A 16543-nucleotide genomic window follows, 5' to 3' on the forward strand; every position below is an offset into this window, starting at 1 on the left:
ATCACCTTGTTGAGGTAAAAACACAATTTTAATGCCTGTCAGTTTGTAGAATTATTGGCTTTTTCATAGGCTCAAAAAATTAAGTGTTGCTGCATCAGGCTGCTAGTGTCTGCTTCTGTTTTTAGATTTTTAGTGTACATATTATTTATTAATGCAATTTCCACTTCTCTCTTACACAATGTCAGTCTTACTTTTTCTGTTTTAACTAACTTCATTTATACCATTTTTTTTGTTGTTTTTAATCACTGTTGTATTTGTATTATCTCATATTATAAGGTCCTTACCAGGTGCTAGTGGCACTATTTTATCTTTATTATTCACTGTAAACTGTAGACTGTACTATTTTTTACTCTTTATCATGCTGCTGTAACAAAACAATTCCCTTTGTGGGATCAAAGTATCCATTTAATTATCCAGTAACAAAGTGATATATTGTTGAGACAATTTAAATATGGTTCTTTGCCAAGAATGCCCACTATGTGCAAATAACACTGGTTGATCATTTGAGTTAGATGCCATTTTTTTTTTACTCCACCACTTACAATAAAAACTGTAATATATAGAGGTAATTAAAGAATGCAAAATACCTAAAGGTAACAGGACCTTTCATGAAAAAAATAAAGCACATTCATAAAATGATGAGAACTATAATAGTACCCTTTTCTAAAATCCGGTGTTGTGCAAAAACAGGAAACAATGTTTCTAGATGTTTATAAGATAACATTCAGCTGAGTGTGCACTGACTGAGTGAAAGCTTGGCATGTCTATTAATATATTACGGTAGCATCAAAAGCAAAAACAAACAAATACACAGTTCATCAGATCATATTAGACCCTGCTACAGCAACCGGCAACTACTGCTACCATAGCAACACGAGAGGCAAGGGTGACTTTGTGGTGCATCAGTGTAACTCAAGTCTGGAAAAAACGAATTTTACCTCATATGAAAACACACAAAGGCTCTGTGGTTTGTCTGAGAAAGGAAGGACCCCCCTTTGGCCTCTGTTTAGTCATCCTACCCCTTGTCCTCTTTTCTTCTGTCTCCCACCACTCAGCACACACACACTACTCACAGAGCCTTTATTGTCCTCTTTCACACTGTAACCCACTGAGCAGAGTGGCATCAGAAAGAACTCACACAGCAGGGATGCCAACAGTCGTCCATCTCTCAGCCTAAGATTACAGGGACAGTAAACACCAACCAAGCTAAAAGTACCCTAGCATCATAATAACACTAAGAAGGATGTAGACCCACCCTGAGTAATCAAAGGCGTGTAAAGATGAGTGCTGGAAGCGAAACACGCACACATGTTTTTCTTTATCAGTTTCACGCCATGTGATTTTTGAGTCCAGGGTGATGTTTGGTTTACTTTACCTGTGGGAAGAGCCAGGAGCCAGAGGTAGGTCAGCGGTAGGAGGAGGAGGTGAGGTAAGCACCAGGTGAGCAGCTTGTGGTGTGCATAGGACATTTTCTACAAGGACCTGGGAAGCAGACAGAGGAAGAGTTAAATGCAGCTCAGTCAGCGCATACGCTAACATGGTTGACTCCCACAAAACACTGAATTTTGGTCAAATGTCTATGGTTTTTAATTTTTACTCCATCATTTATCACTTCACAGCTTTAATGGAGGGTTCAAATACGTTGAAAGAGTAAACTGGATTTTGTCAGACAGTGTGGGATAAATAAAACCACTCTTTTATTTTAAAAAGGTAGATTATAGCCTTTTCAGTGTATCCAGTGGATATACCCCAACTTTTTTACTTCCCAAATCCAATGCTTACACTGTTGCTATTTTAAATGACTTTATCACCTTATCACATTGATTTTGTTCTTGTTCTTTGTGATATTCCAAAGGTGAAATGCTTGTTTGTGGTATAATCCTGCATATTTGTCTAAAGTTCTGTGGCCTAAATACTGAACTGCAAACAGTAGTTACTATGCATCTGTTTTATTTGACAAGAGAATTAATCATTGTATAATGATCAATTAAGTGCAACTCACTGTTTGGCTTCTTCTAAGCAGAGGTCATCCCGCATCAGCTATTTAATGGATTCAGACTGCCCTCTGCACCACTAACTGCACATGCAGCTGAATGCTTACTCCAACATCTGTTTCAGCTCTGCTGACAATACACCTACAAAGATTTTGATTCACTGGACTCCACATTTTTGGTGTTTTCTATTTAATTTGCTACTGTAGCACAGTAATTTCCCAAGTTTCTTCTTTCTTATCTTTAGATAAGAGCTGATGTCTGACTCACTATGTTTACCCAAATCAATACAGAACCAGAATCACAGCTACAAAAAAAAAACCCCAAAAGAAACCAAAAACTGTCAGATTTACCTTTCCCCCAATCCAGCAGTGGAAGAAAGGTGAAGGAAGAAAGGAGTGAGGAGTTAGGTTGGCAGGAAGGTGCTGTGAGGTGACAGGTGAAGACGGGCCAACACCAGCACTCTGACGAAGAGATCCAACATGGCCGCCTCAGGGGCCTTCACAGGCTCAGCTGCTCCAACACTAGGCTAGAAAGAGAAATGAATTCAGCTGTTAATCATTCAATATCATTCACATCACATGGATGTGGACATACACGATTACATATTCTGAAATTTCATCTGTACTCTAAATTATTCAGGTCTTGTGCCTTCTCTTCTTTGATTGCTTATGTCCAACACTGCCTCAGCTTTTTAGAGGAGAAGAATTTTAAGTCTGTAATTTCTAAATCTGATAAGAAAAGCTAATGAAAATGAGACTCTTTACCCGGAGATACTGTGCTGAGAAACTAAAGAAAAGGCACCTTCACTGAAACTGTATGGACCTTTCATTGTTTTTGGCCTTTTCTGCAAAAGAGAACAAACAAGCCACAAATTTTAAGGCCATAAATACACAGCAGATTTCACTTACTAGGTATTTTCTGCCTGCCTCTATAATCTGTCATCGGTTTAAGGGTGTAACTAACACAGCAATTCTGTCAATATCCTGTTGACAGCAACACCTAAGGAGGTGTAAAATGATTCACACAGTTTTGGGCTATGTCCTTGTAACTATGCAGAATTGAAACAGGAAAATGAATCATAAGCAAATTTCTGAAGTTATACAACCGGTCTTTTCTCCTTCTGTATGCCTAAAGGCAGACTTGATAACATTATAAGTTATGCAAATCTTAAGCCTATGTGAACATGAAAGTAGACACTGGTTAATATCTGGCAATAACTAGAGAATTGCTTCAATCCAAAAGGGGGAAAAATTTTAGTGCATGACTAGAGTCTCCACTGGCCCTCTCACTGTTCATTTGTTTTTCAACTCAGGCCAAGAAAAGGTTGCTCAATTCCAGGGAGGCTACAGAGGCCTGAATCATGCTGAACTATACAGATTTTTATTTATACTTTTTGAAGATAAAACTCAAAGAATCCAGTTTGTTAACCAAAGAGTATTGTAAGTGATAAAAGGTTTTGTTATTGAGAACAACTTTTCTTCATTTAGGACCCGTCTAAACGAACAACCTGCAGAAATCACATTGACCTTTTCTGAGAGACAATTTCATCAGTACAATATATTAAAAGGTATTAAAACCAGATATATAAAAACAATGTATCATACGGTAATCTATGATTAGGACAGAGAAACACATAGGGCTAAAACAATTCTTTAAAGAGAGACAAATTGCTGTTGCATCATCTCGTACTGTGATGTCATGTAGCGCTCCCAAAGCCTGGGTAAATTCTGCCAGTCTGGTGGAAGTTGTAATATTTAAAAATCCTTCAGGTTCTGACTAAACTGGTACTAAGCACATTATTTATTTATTTCCAATAATGATGTATGATTCTGGATTCTTCTTCCACACAAAATGATCCCCGAGTGCCACCTACTCCATTCAGACAATTTCTCAGATGAAGATAGTGATAAAAGGGGGATTAAACTCTATAAAGAACATAAAAAATTACGCAACAAAGTTGCATTGACAGCAATAGCTTAATGTGGCAGAAAATCACTAATATTAGAGTAGTAAACTCAACATTTTAATTCAAGTTAATTATTTGATCACTGAGTGCTCTCTCTGTTTTGCTTTAAACTGGTTAGGGCTAAACATTAAGTGTTCCTGTCCCACAGCATAAGGAAGGAGATGTGGAAATTGCTTTGTTTTGTTGGTGGATCAAAGAAATTCATTGAACATTAATTCAAATTAATGTTACTGACTGGATAGGTATTCTTGGTGTGTGTGCTGTTGTTCTAGTAACTGCAGTTACAGAAGTGTAACAGAGACTTAACGGCAGATTAGAATCGAGAATGAAAACATTTAATACATGCACCTTCCTGTGGCAATTTGAGTTTGATTCAGTGGTGTTAGTAAGGTACATCTTAAAAGGGTGCACATATAAAACACATTCGCCCCAGCAGAGAATCTGTACTGCTTTTACAACATGCTGCAAATAAAAGCATAAATGTGGCACTTCAACCTGATTCTAAAGTGAAAGTCAAAGCATAACCTGCTTCTGACTAGGTCATGTGTTCAGCATAAAATCACCATGGTGATTTAACCAGGTAAAAGGAGAGACAGACAACTCTGACTTTAAACTTGACGGAGCTTGCTAACCCAATAATCTTGCTTCATAGTATGCCCTTCTGTTGTAAAAAGAACAAAACCATGACCCAAAATTCAAGCTACAAATACCCTTAGTCACAGGCCTTCGGGACCCCGAGTAACTTCCTCATCTTTAATATCCACTTGTGCAGGAAGTGTGAGGAGGAAGCTTTTGGTTTCATGTTTACCTCCAGAATGATTACTAAATGAGTCACCAAAAAAGAGGCAAGACTCAGATTATTGTTCTGCTTGAAGGGAAGGTTTTAACCTCATGTTGTTCAGCTTCTGTGGTTTTCATCTGATGCAAAGATAAAAATCTGAGAATGCGCAATATTTAACCGCTGTGTTAGTACACATGGTTCCCTTTAGGTTATTGCAGCAGAAATCGTAAAAGTAGGATTAAGCATGAGTGGTAGCACACTGAAACACTAAACAGTTATCTTCAGATAAGTTGGGAACATCAGGGCTGAATGTAATGATACTTTCTTTTATCAACTATTGTGTCTATTGCTAGTGTCAAGACAGTGCGACAACTTTTAAAACTAATTTCCTTAACATTTCTATAAGGAAACCAAAGCAGTATCACCACTGTGATATCCTGAGTAGGTACAAAATGTTCAGTTATGAAAGCCTAATCTTGTACTCTGATGTTCTTTTCTGTAAAATATATAAAAATGACTGCACCTCCACCACTGCAAAGCCCTCTGTGTGCATATCAGATGATTACAGATGAGCAGAGCTTCAAGGGAAACGTGGACGTGAAGTTCCTAAAAGTCGTTCTGCTATGGAAAAATGGTTTTCATTTAAGAAATGAATGGGAAAAGCTCCCTTACAGTTTGGTGCAGATTTGTATGTTTTCTCATGATCCAAAAAAAGCTTGTAGGTAACCGGTGATGCTAAGATTTCCTTATAATACCCTCATTTTATAATAGGTTTATATACACTGATGGAACATCCTGAATATTGAATGGGGGGGGGGGGGGGGGGGGGGGGGGGGGGGTTGTATATAGGAAGGTTTAACAGTGTGTATGTGTTTGTGTGTGGGAGTGGGCTTGAGGGTATGTATGTATATACATTTTTAAGTTGTATCTGGTGTCCCACAGGAAGAAGGTCAGAAGTTTAAACCTCCTGGCCAGTCCTGAGCATTCTTTAGGTTAATTCAACGTTGGCCGTATGTGAGACAGGATGTACCACGTCTCTTGCCTTGTGACGGCTCGGCTAGGTTCATCCTCACTGTTAAGTTGGATAAGTCTGTCCATGTATACAAATATCCACCTACTTCCTTCTGCTGGATAAGCAGCAGGAAATGGCTGGCAAAAGTCTAAGCAGAGATACCCAGATAACAGTTTCCATGCCAGCCGAGATATAATCACTCCAGTGTGTCCTGGGTGTGCCCTAAGGTCGATCCAAGTTGGACTCGAGCCCACCTCAACTGCTGGATTAGTTAATATTGTGTTTGCCATCCTCTGGGGACTGTATATGGAAATTAGGTATGAAGCATGCTTTGTTTTGTGAGGTCAGTGTTTTTGTGCATGGTCCCTGTCAAATAAATACCAAAGCTCCTGAAACACAATGTTTAAGGCACGGCCAGACCTCTTCTCAACATGGCCTCACCAGGAAACTACTGTGGGGCAATATAGTAATAAATCAAGCTTTCATATCCATCTGTTATGATCACACTCTAAAGAGGTTAGCTAGATGCTGTATCCATATGGCTGGAAGCACATCCCTAATCTTCCACATTAGTAATTACCCTGTGCCATCGGTGCCAGCCTCTGCAGAGTTACTACTTTGTTGGTTTAAAAGAAATTGAATAAACAGAAAATATAGTTTGAGAGAAAGAAGTAATGTTTGTGTAAGGCACTGTTAAAAATGTCCTGATGCTTTTACTAAACTGATAATGATCTTATTTAAACAAAGGTAAGCATTAAAAGTTTAAACAGCACTGTTTTCTTGAGACAAACCTACAGCTATGTTACGTACTGCATTTTTTAAAAGGAAAACGTGGTAGTATCAAACCTGGATTGCTGGTCTGATTCCTTATTCAAATCTGCATTCCTGCACGTGACACTGGAGCACCGAGCAGTCTCTTTCTCTGCTGTAGTCACCGGCTCAGTCTGTCCAAATATCCAAACTGCTCCGTATCCCGCTTTTGCTTATTTTTCTCTCCCTAGAGAACGCCCAAAAGGGGAAAAAGCTCCAGGTGAAAATGATCCAGTGCAGAAAATGTGCAGGAATCAGTTAGGATCCGGCAGCCTGGATTTTTTTTAAACCATGCAGCAGCTGCCCTGAGGCACGTGGTGACTTTCACTGTGCTGCAGCAGTAACGCTCAGGTGCACACGGTCACCTGGGCTGATGACAGCTTGGCCATTACTGACTTTTTAATGGCCAGTTCACCCACGAGGGGTTTGTTGCAGAACAATGATCTCTGTCACCGAAACCCTCGCCCGCCCTCTCTCTCTCTCCTCCTCTTACATCTGGCAAATTCTCTCTCTTTGACTTGTTTCTTCCTCCTCCTCTCTCAGCAGGAGCAGTCAGCTCTGCATCGGCTTCTCCGCAGACAGGCTGATGTAGCTTTTCTCTGTCCCACGCACAGCTTCCTCCGGCTGCCACAGGGAAGGAAAATCAAGTTTTTATTTCTCTTTCAGGCAGCATACCCAGGAAAAAATTAAATAAAATGAATAATCATGACAAACTGCTTATTTTGTTGTGACAACTCTACAAATATCCTTAGAGCAATAACTACACTAATCCTAAAATAAGATTAAAAATGAAAGACCCAACAGAAAGTACGAGTACATCACATTAGTCTTTAACTCACTTTAAACTTTACTGTTTGCCTAGATCTTGGCTTTAGGGTTTTCTCACTTATTGCATATACAGCGCCTTCCATAATGTTTGGGACAAAGACAGTTTGTAGTTCTGTCCCAATCACAGTGGATTGCAAATCAATCAATATGTGACTGAAGTGCTGACATTCAGCTTTAATTCAAGGAGCCTTATAAAAATTTTACATGTACTTTTTAAGAATTACAGCGATTGCTATACACAGTCCCCTAATTCTGAGATTCAAAATTAATGAACATAAATTTAAACACTCTTTTTAATACCTTTATGGAAAAAAAAAAACTTCGCCTGAGGTCTAAACCCATGGGCATCACCAAATGTTGAGTTTCCTTGCTTGAGTTACTATATCAGATCTCTGATGGAGTAATATCCCTTCACTTGCTGCTTGTTTGTGTTTGTTTGTGTTTGACAATGGAAAAAGCGCACTCTGTTGGGTTTAGATCAAGTGACTGATTCAGCCATTGATGAATATCCCATTTCTTTTCCTTGAGAAACTCTTGGGTTGCTTTTTCAGTTTGCTTTAAATCATTTTCAGTTTGCACTGTCTGATCAGGTCTGCAGCATTTTTGCTGAGTCTGAGCAGAGAGTAAAGTCCTGTAGACTTCAAAATTCATCCTGCTACTTCTATCAGCAGTCATATCATCAGGGAACACTAGTGACTTTGTTCCACAGCCATACACACCAATGCCACAACACTGCCTCTATCATGTTAGACAGATAATGTTGTATGCTTTGAATCATATTCCATAATTTTCTCTTCACATCATTCTAGTTCAAGTTAATCTTGGGTAACAAACGTGTGCCATTTGCAAGCACTCATATGATTTCCATGAAATCATTATGTATTTTAAACGGAGCAACTGAAACTAGATTCACTTCTAAAGTACATCTGGGTCTGGGTCTCAAGTTACATAGCAGAAATTTTGACCCCCGTTTGAGCTCTTGGTTGCTCCTTAGATTTAAATCTAATGGTTTTGCCATCAAGTCCCCTTGGCTTTGGAGTGACCTGCCTGAGGAGAGAAGGCTTGCAAATCTCCTTAAAAATACTTTTAAATTGGCCTTTTATGTCTTCTCATCAGTGATATCTTTTTACTGTCCGTTTATCTGCTTTCAGTTATTTTGTTTATGGTCTATGTTGCCTGTTCTTGGTTTTTTATTGACATGTGTACACATTTTAATCATATGATACCAACAACAACAACTAAAAGTCATTCTTAGTAATTTCATAACACCAAGTATTTGCCTCACTGAATAAAAAACGTTCAGTATCTACCAGCTTCATTATCAGAGATGAAACGTAGAGGGAGTAAATAAAGAACATTACTTCAGCCTCTGCTGGCCTATTTTATTTTGTCAACTAAATGACTGATAAAACAAACAAAATAACCCTGATTTGCTGACTAAGCTCCACTCTTGTCTCTTCTTATTCCCATGCAGCGCGTAATGGACTGCTTAAAGCGCAAATTGGTACATGTTTGACTATATGAATGAAAGTCTGTCAAGTCAAATGAGACGCATGAGTAAACGCACTGAAAAAAAAAAAACAAAAACAAAAAACCCCTCACACTACTAAGACAAAATGGTGGGCTCGTGCATTATGTATCTTGCGAAACTGACAAATCATTCAGAATTACTCAAGACAGGACAAGACGTGTTCAGCTGTCAGATAATTCAATACAGGCCGGTATCTGCCCACAGCACAGTCTGCTGCACTGTCATAATATTATAAACAACTGTGTGGGGGGGTTGATGTATTAACCCAAGTGCCACTTGCGCGCATTTAGCAGGTGTTATGTTATAAGGCATGTCGACGTCCAAGCACTGACACGGGAAGGTTGAAGTAGCGCACCGTAAGGTATTTCACCTGTTTAATCCCGGGATCACTCGCATCCAAGGCACCTTGAGGCTAACAGCTGCTGACATCTCTCATCGGACCCTACACAATGCGTTTTAACGGCAACTGCCCCGAGTAACACAAGAGAGAGAATGCGTGCACGGACTTACACAAACAAAAAATGGTAGACTTTCTCTTCAGCTGCTCGTTCCGATGTGTAGCCTCGTCTCTTGTTGTCCCCTGCTCTCCAAATTAGGTCAGTACTCCTCTCGCTGATACAGCTGATATGCCGTGAGTGAGTGCTTGACTGTCAATACAATACGTTTTACGAAAGGTTCCGGTGATGAGATTTTCAAAACAAAGTAGGCAGTGAAAACAGCAGTTATGCGATGGTTAGCCAGAACAGTTACGTGTTACATCTGAAAGTAAAATCGAAAGTCCTAACTGAATAGCTATATAGTTTTAATAACCTGGATATGAGCCCATTTTATTTCTTGCGATACAGATTATTCTTAATTTTTCTTTTTCAACCAGTTGTTATTTCTTTATCATTTTCTATTTTTAATCTATTTATTTATTTACACGTGGATTTTTGGTGCATAATGAAAACACCCTATTTATTCCTCCTTTCACGTACAATACAAATTAAATTAATTTGTTGTCTTAAGCTGAAAACGTTCAACGTTCATCCAGCTAGTTCCGGTTTACGCCTCCTAACGAGGAGCCGTTTAAAAAGGTAAATGCTCAACTCAACGAGTGCTAATAAACTTTTTCTCTTTTATATTAAAAAAATTAATAATGTTTTTAAAAAATAAAATTAAAACGATAAAGCTGGATAACCTCGTTTATCTGACGTTATGACACGGGCTAAAATGGCGGTGTCGCCTTCCAACAATCCGCCTGATGATTGGTTGCCTGATTTTCTTCGAGCCTTTTTATTGGCTCGCGACATCTTTAACTTGACAGTGTGTTTCCGGGGGGAGTGAGCACGAGCAGTTGCGGCGTGCAAGAGGGTTGTCAACAAAGTAAGTTGCATTGTTAACGTTCACCTGTTCAAATGTTAAATTGATATACATGTACATTTTTGTCAGCCGTTAGCGGGACAACTGACAGCCAGTAAATTGGACTACTCCCGTTGGCCCAGCGATGTGGCGCTGTTTCTTGCAATCAGTGCTTGAAAGACTGATTGGAAATTCATTGAAAAAGTTTTTCTCCTCTTTACGTCTCTCTCGGTCGCGTAGTTACCGGGGTCATAATGGCTGACAGTGCTGACTTTACACCCACCGTGAACAGCCAGTCTCCTGGAAAAGAGGAGCAGGGAGGAGGTGAAGGTGAAGGTGGAGGAGGCTCAGAAGGGGATGTAAAAGGCGGACTGACTGATGCCCAAAGAGGCGTCTTGGAGAGGTGTGTGCATGCGCTGAAGCACGCTAAAAACGACAGTCAAACGTTGGCTGCTCTTCTTCTGGTAAGTATTCGTTTAATTTAAGAATCGAGATAAAAACATGAATATTGTTAAAGGAGTTGATATAAAACTATTTTAAAATTGATTTTCAACTATTTGGGGGTTAAGCTTCCCCAAAATGAAACTAAACAATTAAGGGAGTTTTTTGCATGTTCCTTTTGGGGTGTTTTGTTTTTTTGTTTTTTTTTGTTTGTTTTTTTTAAATGCAGTTGCGTTTACCAAACTCATGGTTATTTGCAAACATTGTTTTTTGTTTTGTTTTTTTTTTGTTTGTGTGTTTGTTTGTTTTTTAAACTACCTCTGCAGCCCTGAATGGGCAGAAGTATTGGATCACACCTCTTAATCTATGAATTTTGGGGTTTTTAGTCTCATCGTCACAGGTGTGTAAAATCAAGAAACCAGCCAATTAAAAACTGAAACAGTGTTTTCTCAAGGGTCTTTTCTGGGATTTAACTTAAAGCTTTAAAGCTTCTGCTTGGTACTGTCATAAAGAATTATAATACCTTTCATTCTTATACAGATAGTACACAGTTGTACTTATCTTTTCCCTCTAATCTAGCCCCTGTTCACACACTGAGCTGCACTGATGAGATTAACTGCTGGATGTCTAGATATTCTTTTATAGAACTAAACAGAAACAAGACATTTATATTTGTTGTTACTCCAAAAGAGTACTCCGAGCAAATCAGGAATCTTGCTCTGGAGAAGTGGTGAGTAATCTAATGGACGGGTCTAGGTTTGCAAATGCCACAGCAGTTACTTGCCTGACTGCGTTGTGCTAACTGTAAAGTTTGGAGGACGGCTGTTGCTTTGGAGTATTTGGTTCCAGTGAATGAGATCTTCATGGTTAAGCTCACCAAGAAGGTTTGGACAACTACGCTTCTAGCTTTGTTGGACTAGCCAGCATCGAGGTTCCTCTGTTCCAGTATGTCTGCCCCAGTGCAGAAAGCAAGGTCTCATAAAGGCATGGTTGGATTAGTTTGGTGGGGAAGAACTTGACTGGTTGGAACAGAGCCTTCACCATCAAACACCTTTAGGTTGAACTGGAACAGCTGGCATGCCAGTTGGATGAATGGACAACAAGGAATTGCAAACAGATGAAAGTATCATTAAAAATTGCGTGCTATAACACTGTTTGGTTTATTTTTGTTTTTAAGTAGACAGATTTTACTGATGTTATATTTTAAATTGTGCCTCAACAAAGACTAATTCTACTCTATCTTCACATCCTCAGATAAGTCGCTTGTGCCCAGCCAGTGAACTGGACAAACCCACGTTGAGGCGCATCTTTGAGGCAGTGGGCCTCAATCTTCCAGCTCGGCTTATGGTCACAGCAGTCAGAGGGGACGAGAACTCTGGCTTACCTCCAGATGAGCTCCTTTCGCTGGGCACGGCTTTGCTGGCTGCCCTGAGCACAGAGCCAGACATGGCCTCCAGTCCCCAGCTCCTTGCCACTATCCCCCTCCTGCTGGGCATCTTAGCAAATGGTCCTATGTTTAACCAGCAGAAACAGGAAGCCCGGGAACAGCACCAAGTAGGGCAGAGTCCAGACGGTGAAGTCCAGTCAGCAAACACTTCAAACCCAGACTGTAATCCTGTCAGTGTGGCACAATCTGCAGAAGAGACTGAGAGCAGCAAGAAAAAAGGTGATGATGGCAGTGAAGCAAGCAGAGTGTCAACGTCTCAGGAGAACCCTCCCTCTTCTAGCCTTGATGCGGCCTTGGCTGCTGACTGCTACCTGGTTTTGACAGCTGTGTGTGCCTTACCCAGAGGTCCGGAGCAGCTCCTGAGCAGGGGCGCCATCTCGGCTTTGTGCCAAGCGGTGGAACTGAACCAGACTCTGAGCCACGAGAAGGGGCTCACCTTGCTGGGCTCGCTCCTCTCTGGTAAAAACAAGGACAAAGCATGGAGCAAACACACTCCAGAGCTCCTCTCGCTGCTGGTCAGACTCTCCAAAGACTTCTGCGAGTCCACAGACGAAACCAGGTTAGGCATGTGTGGTCAGTTGGCGCAGTTTCTGCCCCCAGCAGGAGTGGCAGTGGAGAGTGAGGAGCTGAAGGCAGTCGTGGGCCGTTTATGGGAGATACTGAGACCTATGGTGCAGGCTAAATTGACACCGAGACATATCGGACCAATCCTGGTCCTCAGTGCTTGCTTGCTGGATTTATATGGCTGGGAGATGGCGGGACCTCCAAAGTTCTGTTGCTTACTGGTGAACCGGGCCTGCGTGGAGGTCAGAATGGGTTTGGAAGAACTGCCTGGTAATGATTTGAGCCCTGAGGTGCAACACACAATAACAGGTAGTGTACTTAATCATAATAGTATGTTGATTGGAACTTTAAATTTATTATTTTCCAGGATGACACTTCATAAAAAAGGAAGAAGTTTGATTAAATCTTGCTATAAAGCTTTCTTACTTCAGTTTAATCTTAGAGCTGAATGTTGACTTGGAATCTCATTTATGCTGTATGATTTGCATGTAACTGTTCACTCAGCTGATTTAAAGTGGTTATCTTGGCGTCATTTGCATGTTTTGGTTGTCATGTAACAACGTTTCTTGTTGGGAGCAAGTACAATTGAAGTTTAATTAAATAAGCAGGCATCATCTGACTCAGTAAGTCATTTTCTAGGTATTGAGATCAAATCAAGGTTAACCACCTCAGTCATTTAATCTGAACTGTGCTCCTCGTAGGCTGTTACCGAATCATGGAGGCGGCCATAGAGCAGGCCTGCAGTCCGGGAGTCCCGCAGGCTGCTGCATCTTCTCAGAGCTCAATCTCTACCCTCAGTCTGCAGCAGAGCAGGCAGGTTCTCGGGGTCCTGGAGGAGGCCTTCTCTGGCTTGATGTACTTCTTGCAGCAGGTGAAGAGATGATGAGAAAACTAACATAACAAGCTATCTGTTGGTGATACTAGAAATATGATGATTTATTGTGCACAAAATTATTTCTGTTGTGCTGGCGTGTAGAGCCTAGGAGTAAAGAGAAAATATTAAATGTGAATAAATGACTTGTTTATTCATGATATTAAAGGTGGAGCCGAGCCGCTATGGTGACCCTTTCGTTTTCGCCACATTCCGCTCTCTGTGCTCGTGGTTGGCTGAGGAGACTTCCTGTCTTAAGGAGGAAGTGACTAAACTCCTGCCATTTCTGATCAACTACACCCGAAGCCACCTGCAGGGTGGGATCTTGGAGCAGAGCCTCGCTGACTGGATGGTCAAGATGTCTATTGGTGAGGACAGGGGCGCATGGACGGGCAGAGAGGCTCTCAGGTAAAGATGAAATCTGAGAGGAGATTGGTAACATTTAGAGAAAATGTGCTGGTTTTATGTCGCACTGCCTCTTTTCCTTTTTCCTCCTCCCTAGGTATCTCCTCCCAGCTCTGTGCCACCTGTCAGCAGAGGAAGTTCCCAGGAAGGTGTTGCTCGATGTCGACACCCCGGCCCTGCTGGTGGACTTCCTGTCTCAGAGCTGGACTTTCCTCAGGGGAAAAACCAGTGCCGCATCCACAAGGGATCCCAGCATGGAGACAGCCTGCTCTGCTTTGCTCAACTTCACTGTTACAGAGCCAGAAAGAGTCAGGTAGCTGGTTCATCATCATAATCATCAATGTGACAAGCAAACCGTCTGTTTCTAAGTGTCTGCCAAATGTTTATGAGCAGTACTTATCACACCATCTGTGTTTAAAAATGCAAACCTGTAAACTTCTTGTTTTCTAGAAAGGACTCGTGTTTCAGAAGCCTTGAGGTCCTTCTGAGTGAAGCACTCCCCCTCTTGGTGAATAAGCCCCGCCTCCTGGTCCTAACAGCAAATTGCTGCACTCTGGGACTCATGATTGGCAGATTAAAGGAAGGAGGTGAAAATGGCTTTTGGTTCTTTATACTCTTAGGTTTGGGTTTTGTTTTTTGTTTTTTTGTTGTTGTTTTTTTTTTTGGGGGGGGGGGGGGTTGTAATTTCTTTTTGCATAACCTTCAAGTCATTTCATCTAGAAACGCTCTGTATAGAAATTCTGCAGTGACATATCTGCACACTGCTTAAAGCTATTAGTTACTGGAACAACAGCCAGTTTTTCAGGGCTTTCCAGTGTAACCACAGTAATCTATGCCATGACCTCGGTTTCCCTCCACTTAGTGTTGGCTCAAACTGCTCATAGTTTACAAGTGTAAATGTATTTAAAAGGCTAAAGATGGTAAAGTTAAAGCTTGCTGCACCCAAAATCTCTTCCCTTCCCTACAGTTTGTATTTATTTATACATATAACCAGTTTGTAGAGATTACCCTGCACTGACTGGCAAAGCTGTGTCACCATAATGCTAGCCAACAAATGTTCCCATCTCAATCCTTTGCTATAAGGTGATCACAAACCTAAGTAACCTTGAGTTGTTGACATTGTGCAGTTTTCTTTGTTTTGAACCACCACCCACAGAACAAACTATTGCACGCAGACACAGGCAGATGTGGCCCAAAGCTCCTTCTGCTTCTGCTCAGTAGTTCTGCTGGAAATTTACAAGAAGGAAAACTTGCAAGAATCTAGTTGCAGTCTTTCTCGTAGTGGTCCTGCAAGATTCCTAAGCCTTGCACAATGTTAGTCTATGATGTGACACATGACAAATGTGACCCATTTAGATATGAACAAATGAAATCTGGATCCTCCCATAACTACAAAAAATAGTTCCAGGTATGCATTAGTATGTAATAATGTCCGCTGCTTCCTTATGCTTAAAAAATAAAAAAAAAATAAAAAAAAATAAAGACCCCTTAAACAAAAAGCTGTAACATTTAAAGGTCCTGTTTTTGGGAAATTAATGGACTTTAGTTATTTGTTAAATGGTTTTCAACAAATCTTTTCTCTGCAGGCTCAGTGGAAGCAGGCCAGCGGCGTTTCCTTTCTTCAGCTCTCCGGTTCCTTCGCAGCGCCCTGGACTCGAGCTCCAGTCCAGGTCCAGTGAAGGTGAGCCTGAGCTGGGAGGACAGTTGGGACGACGCTGCAGAGCTCTGGAGGTTGAGTTTGCAGGCTCTGGGAGGCTGCGCCCGTGCCCAACCCTCAATCACCACCCTGATCAGAGAGGAGGGCTGGCTCAGACACATGCTCGCCATGCTTAATCAGTGTAGCGCTCTACCTGACCAGCTGACCCAGGAGGCACTGGAGGAGGCTCTGTGTGCCCTGGCAGAGCGGTGCCCGGTGTGCAAACAAGAAATTGGAGACATGATGACGAGATCCAGCGAAGGAGCTTTGAGCAGTATGAAGAAGCTGAAGAAGTCGGTGGGAGTGAAGTAAAACCAGCTGCTCTGGAGAAACGGTGTACTCTCTAATTGAGTACTTTTAACTTTTAGTGAAACCGCACAATGAAGCCAATAAACCAGGGAAACTGCTGAAACCAAACTCGTGTTAGAAATGTCTTTGCTCTGATGTCGTTTTTTTGTTTTGTTTTTTGGTTTTTTTTTCCCTCCCTTTGTGTGTATTATTACATTGGGGATGTCTGCCAAAATGTCTTGAGTTTTAATAGGAATGAGGAGGCTCATGCATTTCTGTGCACATTTCTCTGAATGTACCCAGTTTGTCTGACTGACCTACTTTATTGTTTTCATCATAAATCATTGAAAACATCTGAGAGCTCTGCAGCCAGGTAAATCCTTACAGAGACAGCTATACCTGTCACAAGGAGCTGAAAATGCACACAAGCTGTTTCTTAAATGCGACTGTTGAAAATGTAAATGCCTTTAATAAAGAATTATTTTTGTTAGAGAACGCTGTGCTTTGGGTTTGGGTTTTTTTTTTTTTTTTTTTTTTTTTTTTGGGGGGGGGGGTTTAAACTGCTTTC

General features: G+C 41.0%; 2 protein-coding genes across 3 annotated transcripts in view; one reads left to right on the forward strand and one right to left on the reverse strand.

Annotated features, from left to right (window-relative positions):
• Positions 1-9551, reverse strand: part of kiaa0319l (KIAA0319-like ortholog) — a 35625-nt gene extending 26074 nt beyond the window's left edge. Inside the window, exons 1-4 of one of the 2 annotated variants that reach the window (XM_065470546.1) lie at positions 9433-9551; positions 6600-7187; positions 2345-2520; positions 1376-1482 (exon numbers count right to left, since the gene is read on the reverse strand). In XM_065470546.1, the coding sequence (XP_065326618.1) occupies positions 1376-1469 (94 nt within the window). In that variant the 5' untranslated portion in view covers positions 1470-1482; positions 2345-2520; positions 6600-7187; positions 9433-9551. The remainder of the gene's footprint in view (positions 1-1375; positions 1483-2344; positions 2521-6599; positions 7188-9432) is intronic. The other variant, XM_065470547.1, reaches the window with a different exon arrangement.
• A 690-nt stretch (positions 9552-10241) lies between these two features.
• Positions 10242-16437, forward strand: ncdn (neurochondrin). Its single transcript, XM_065470548.1, has 8 exons — positions 10242-10287; positions 10504-10727; positions 11959-13024; positions 13417-13586; positions 13756-13994; positions 14089-14304; positions 14442-14578; positions 15578-16437. The coding sequence occupies exons 2-8, from the start codon at positions 10518-10520 to the stop codon at positions 15997-15999; spliced, it is 2460 nt and encodes an 819-aa protein (XP_065326620.1). The 5' UTR covers positions 10242-10287; positions 10504-10517; the 3' UTR covers positions 16000-16437.
• Positions 16438-16543: the final 106 nt, after the last annotated feature.

Source organism: Pelmatolapia mariae, linkage group LG22 (genome assembly GCF_036321145.2).
Source record: "Pelmatolapia mariae isolate MD_Pm_ZW linkage group LG22, Pm_UMD_F_2, whole genome shotgun sequence".
NCBI classification, from domain to species: domain Eukaryota; kingdom Metazoa; phylum Chordata; class Actinopteri; order Cichliformes; family Cichlidae; genus Pelmatolapia; species Pelmatolapia mariae.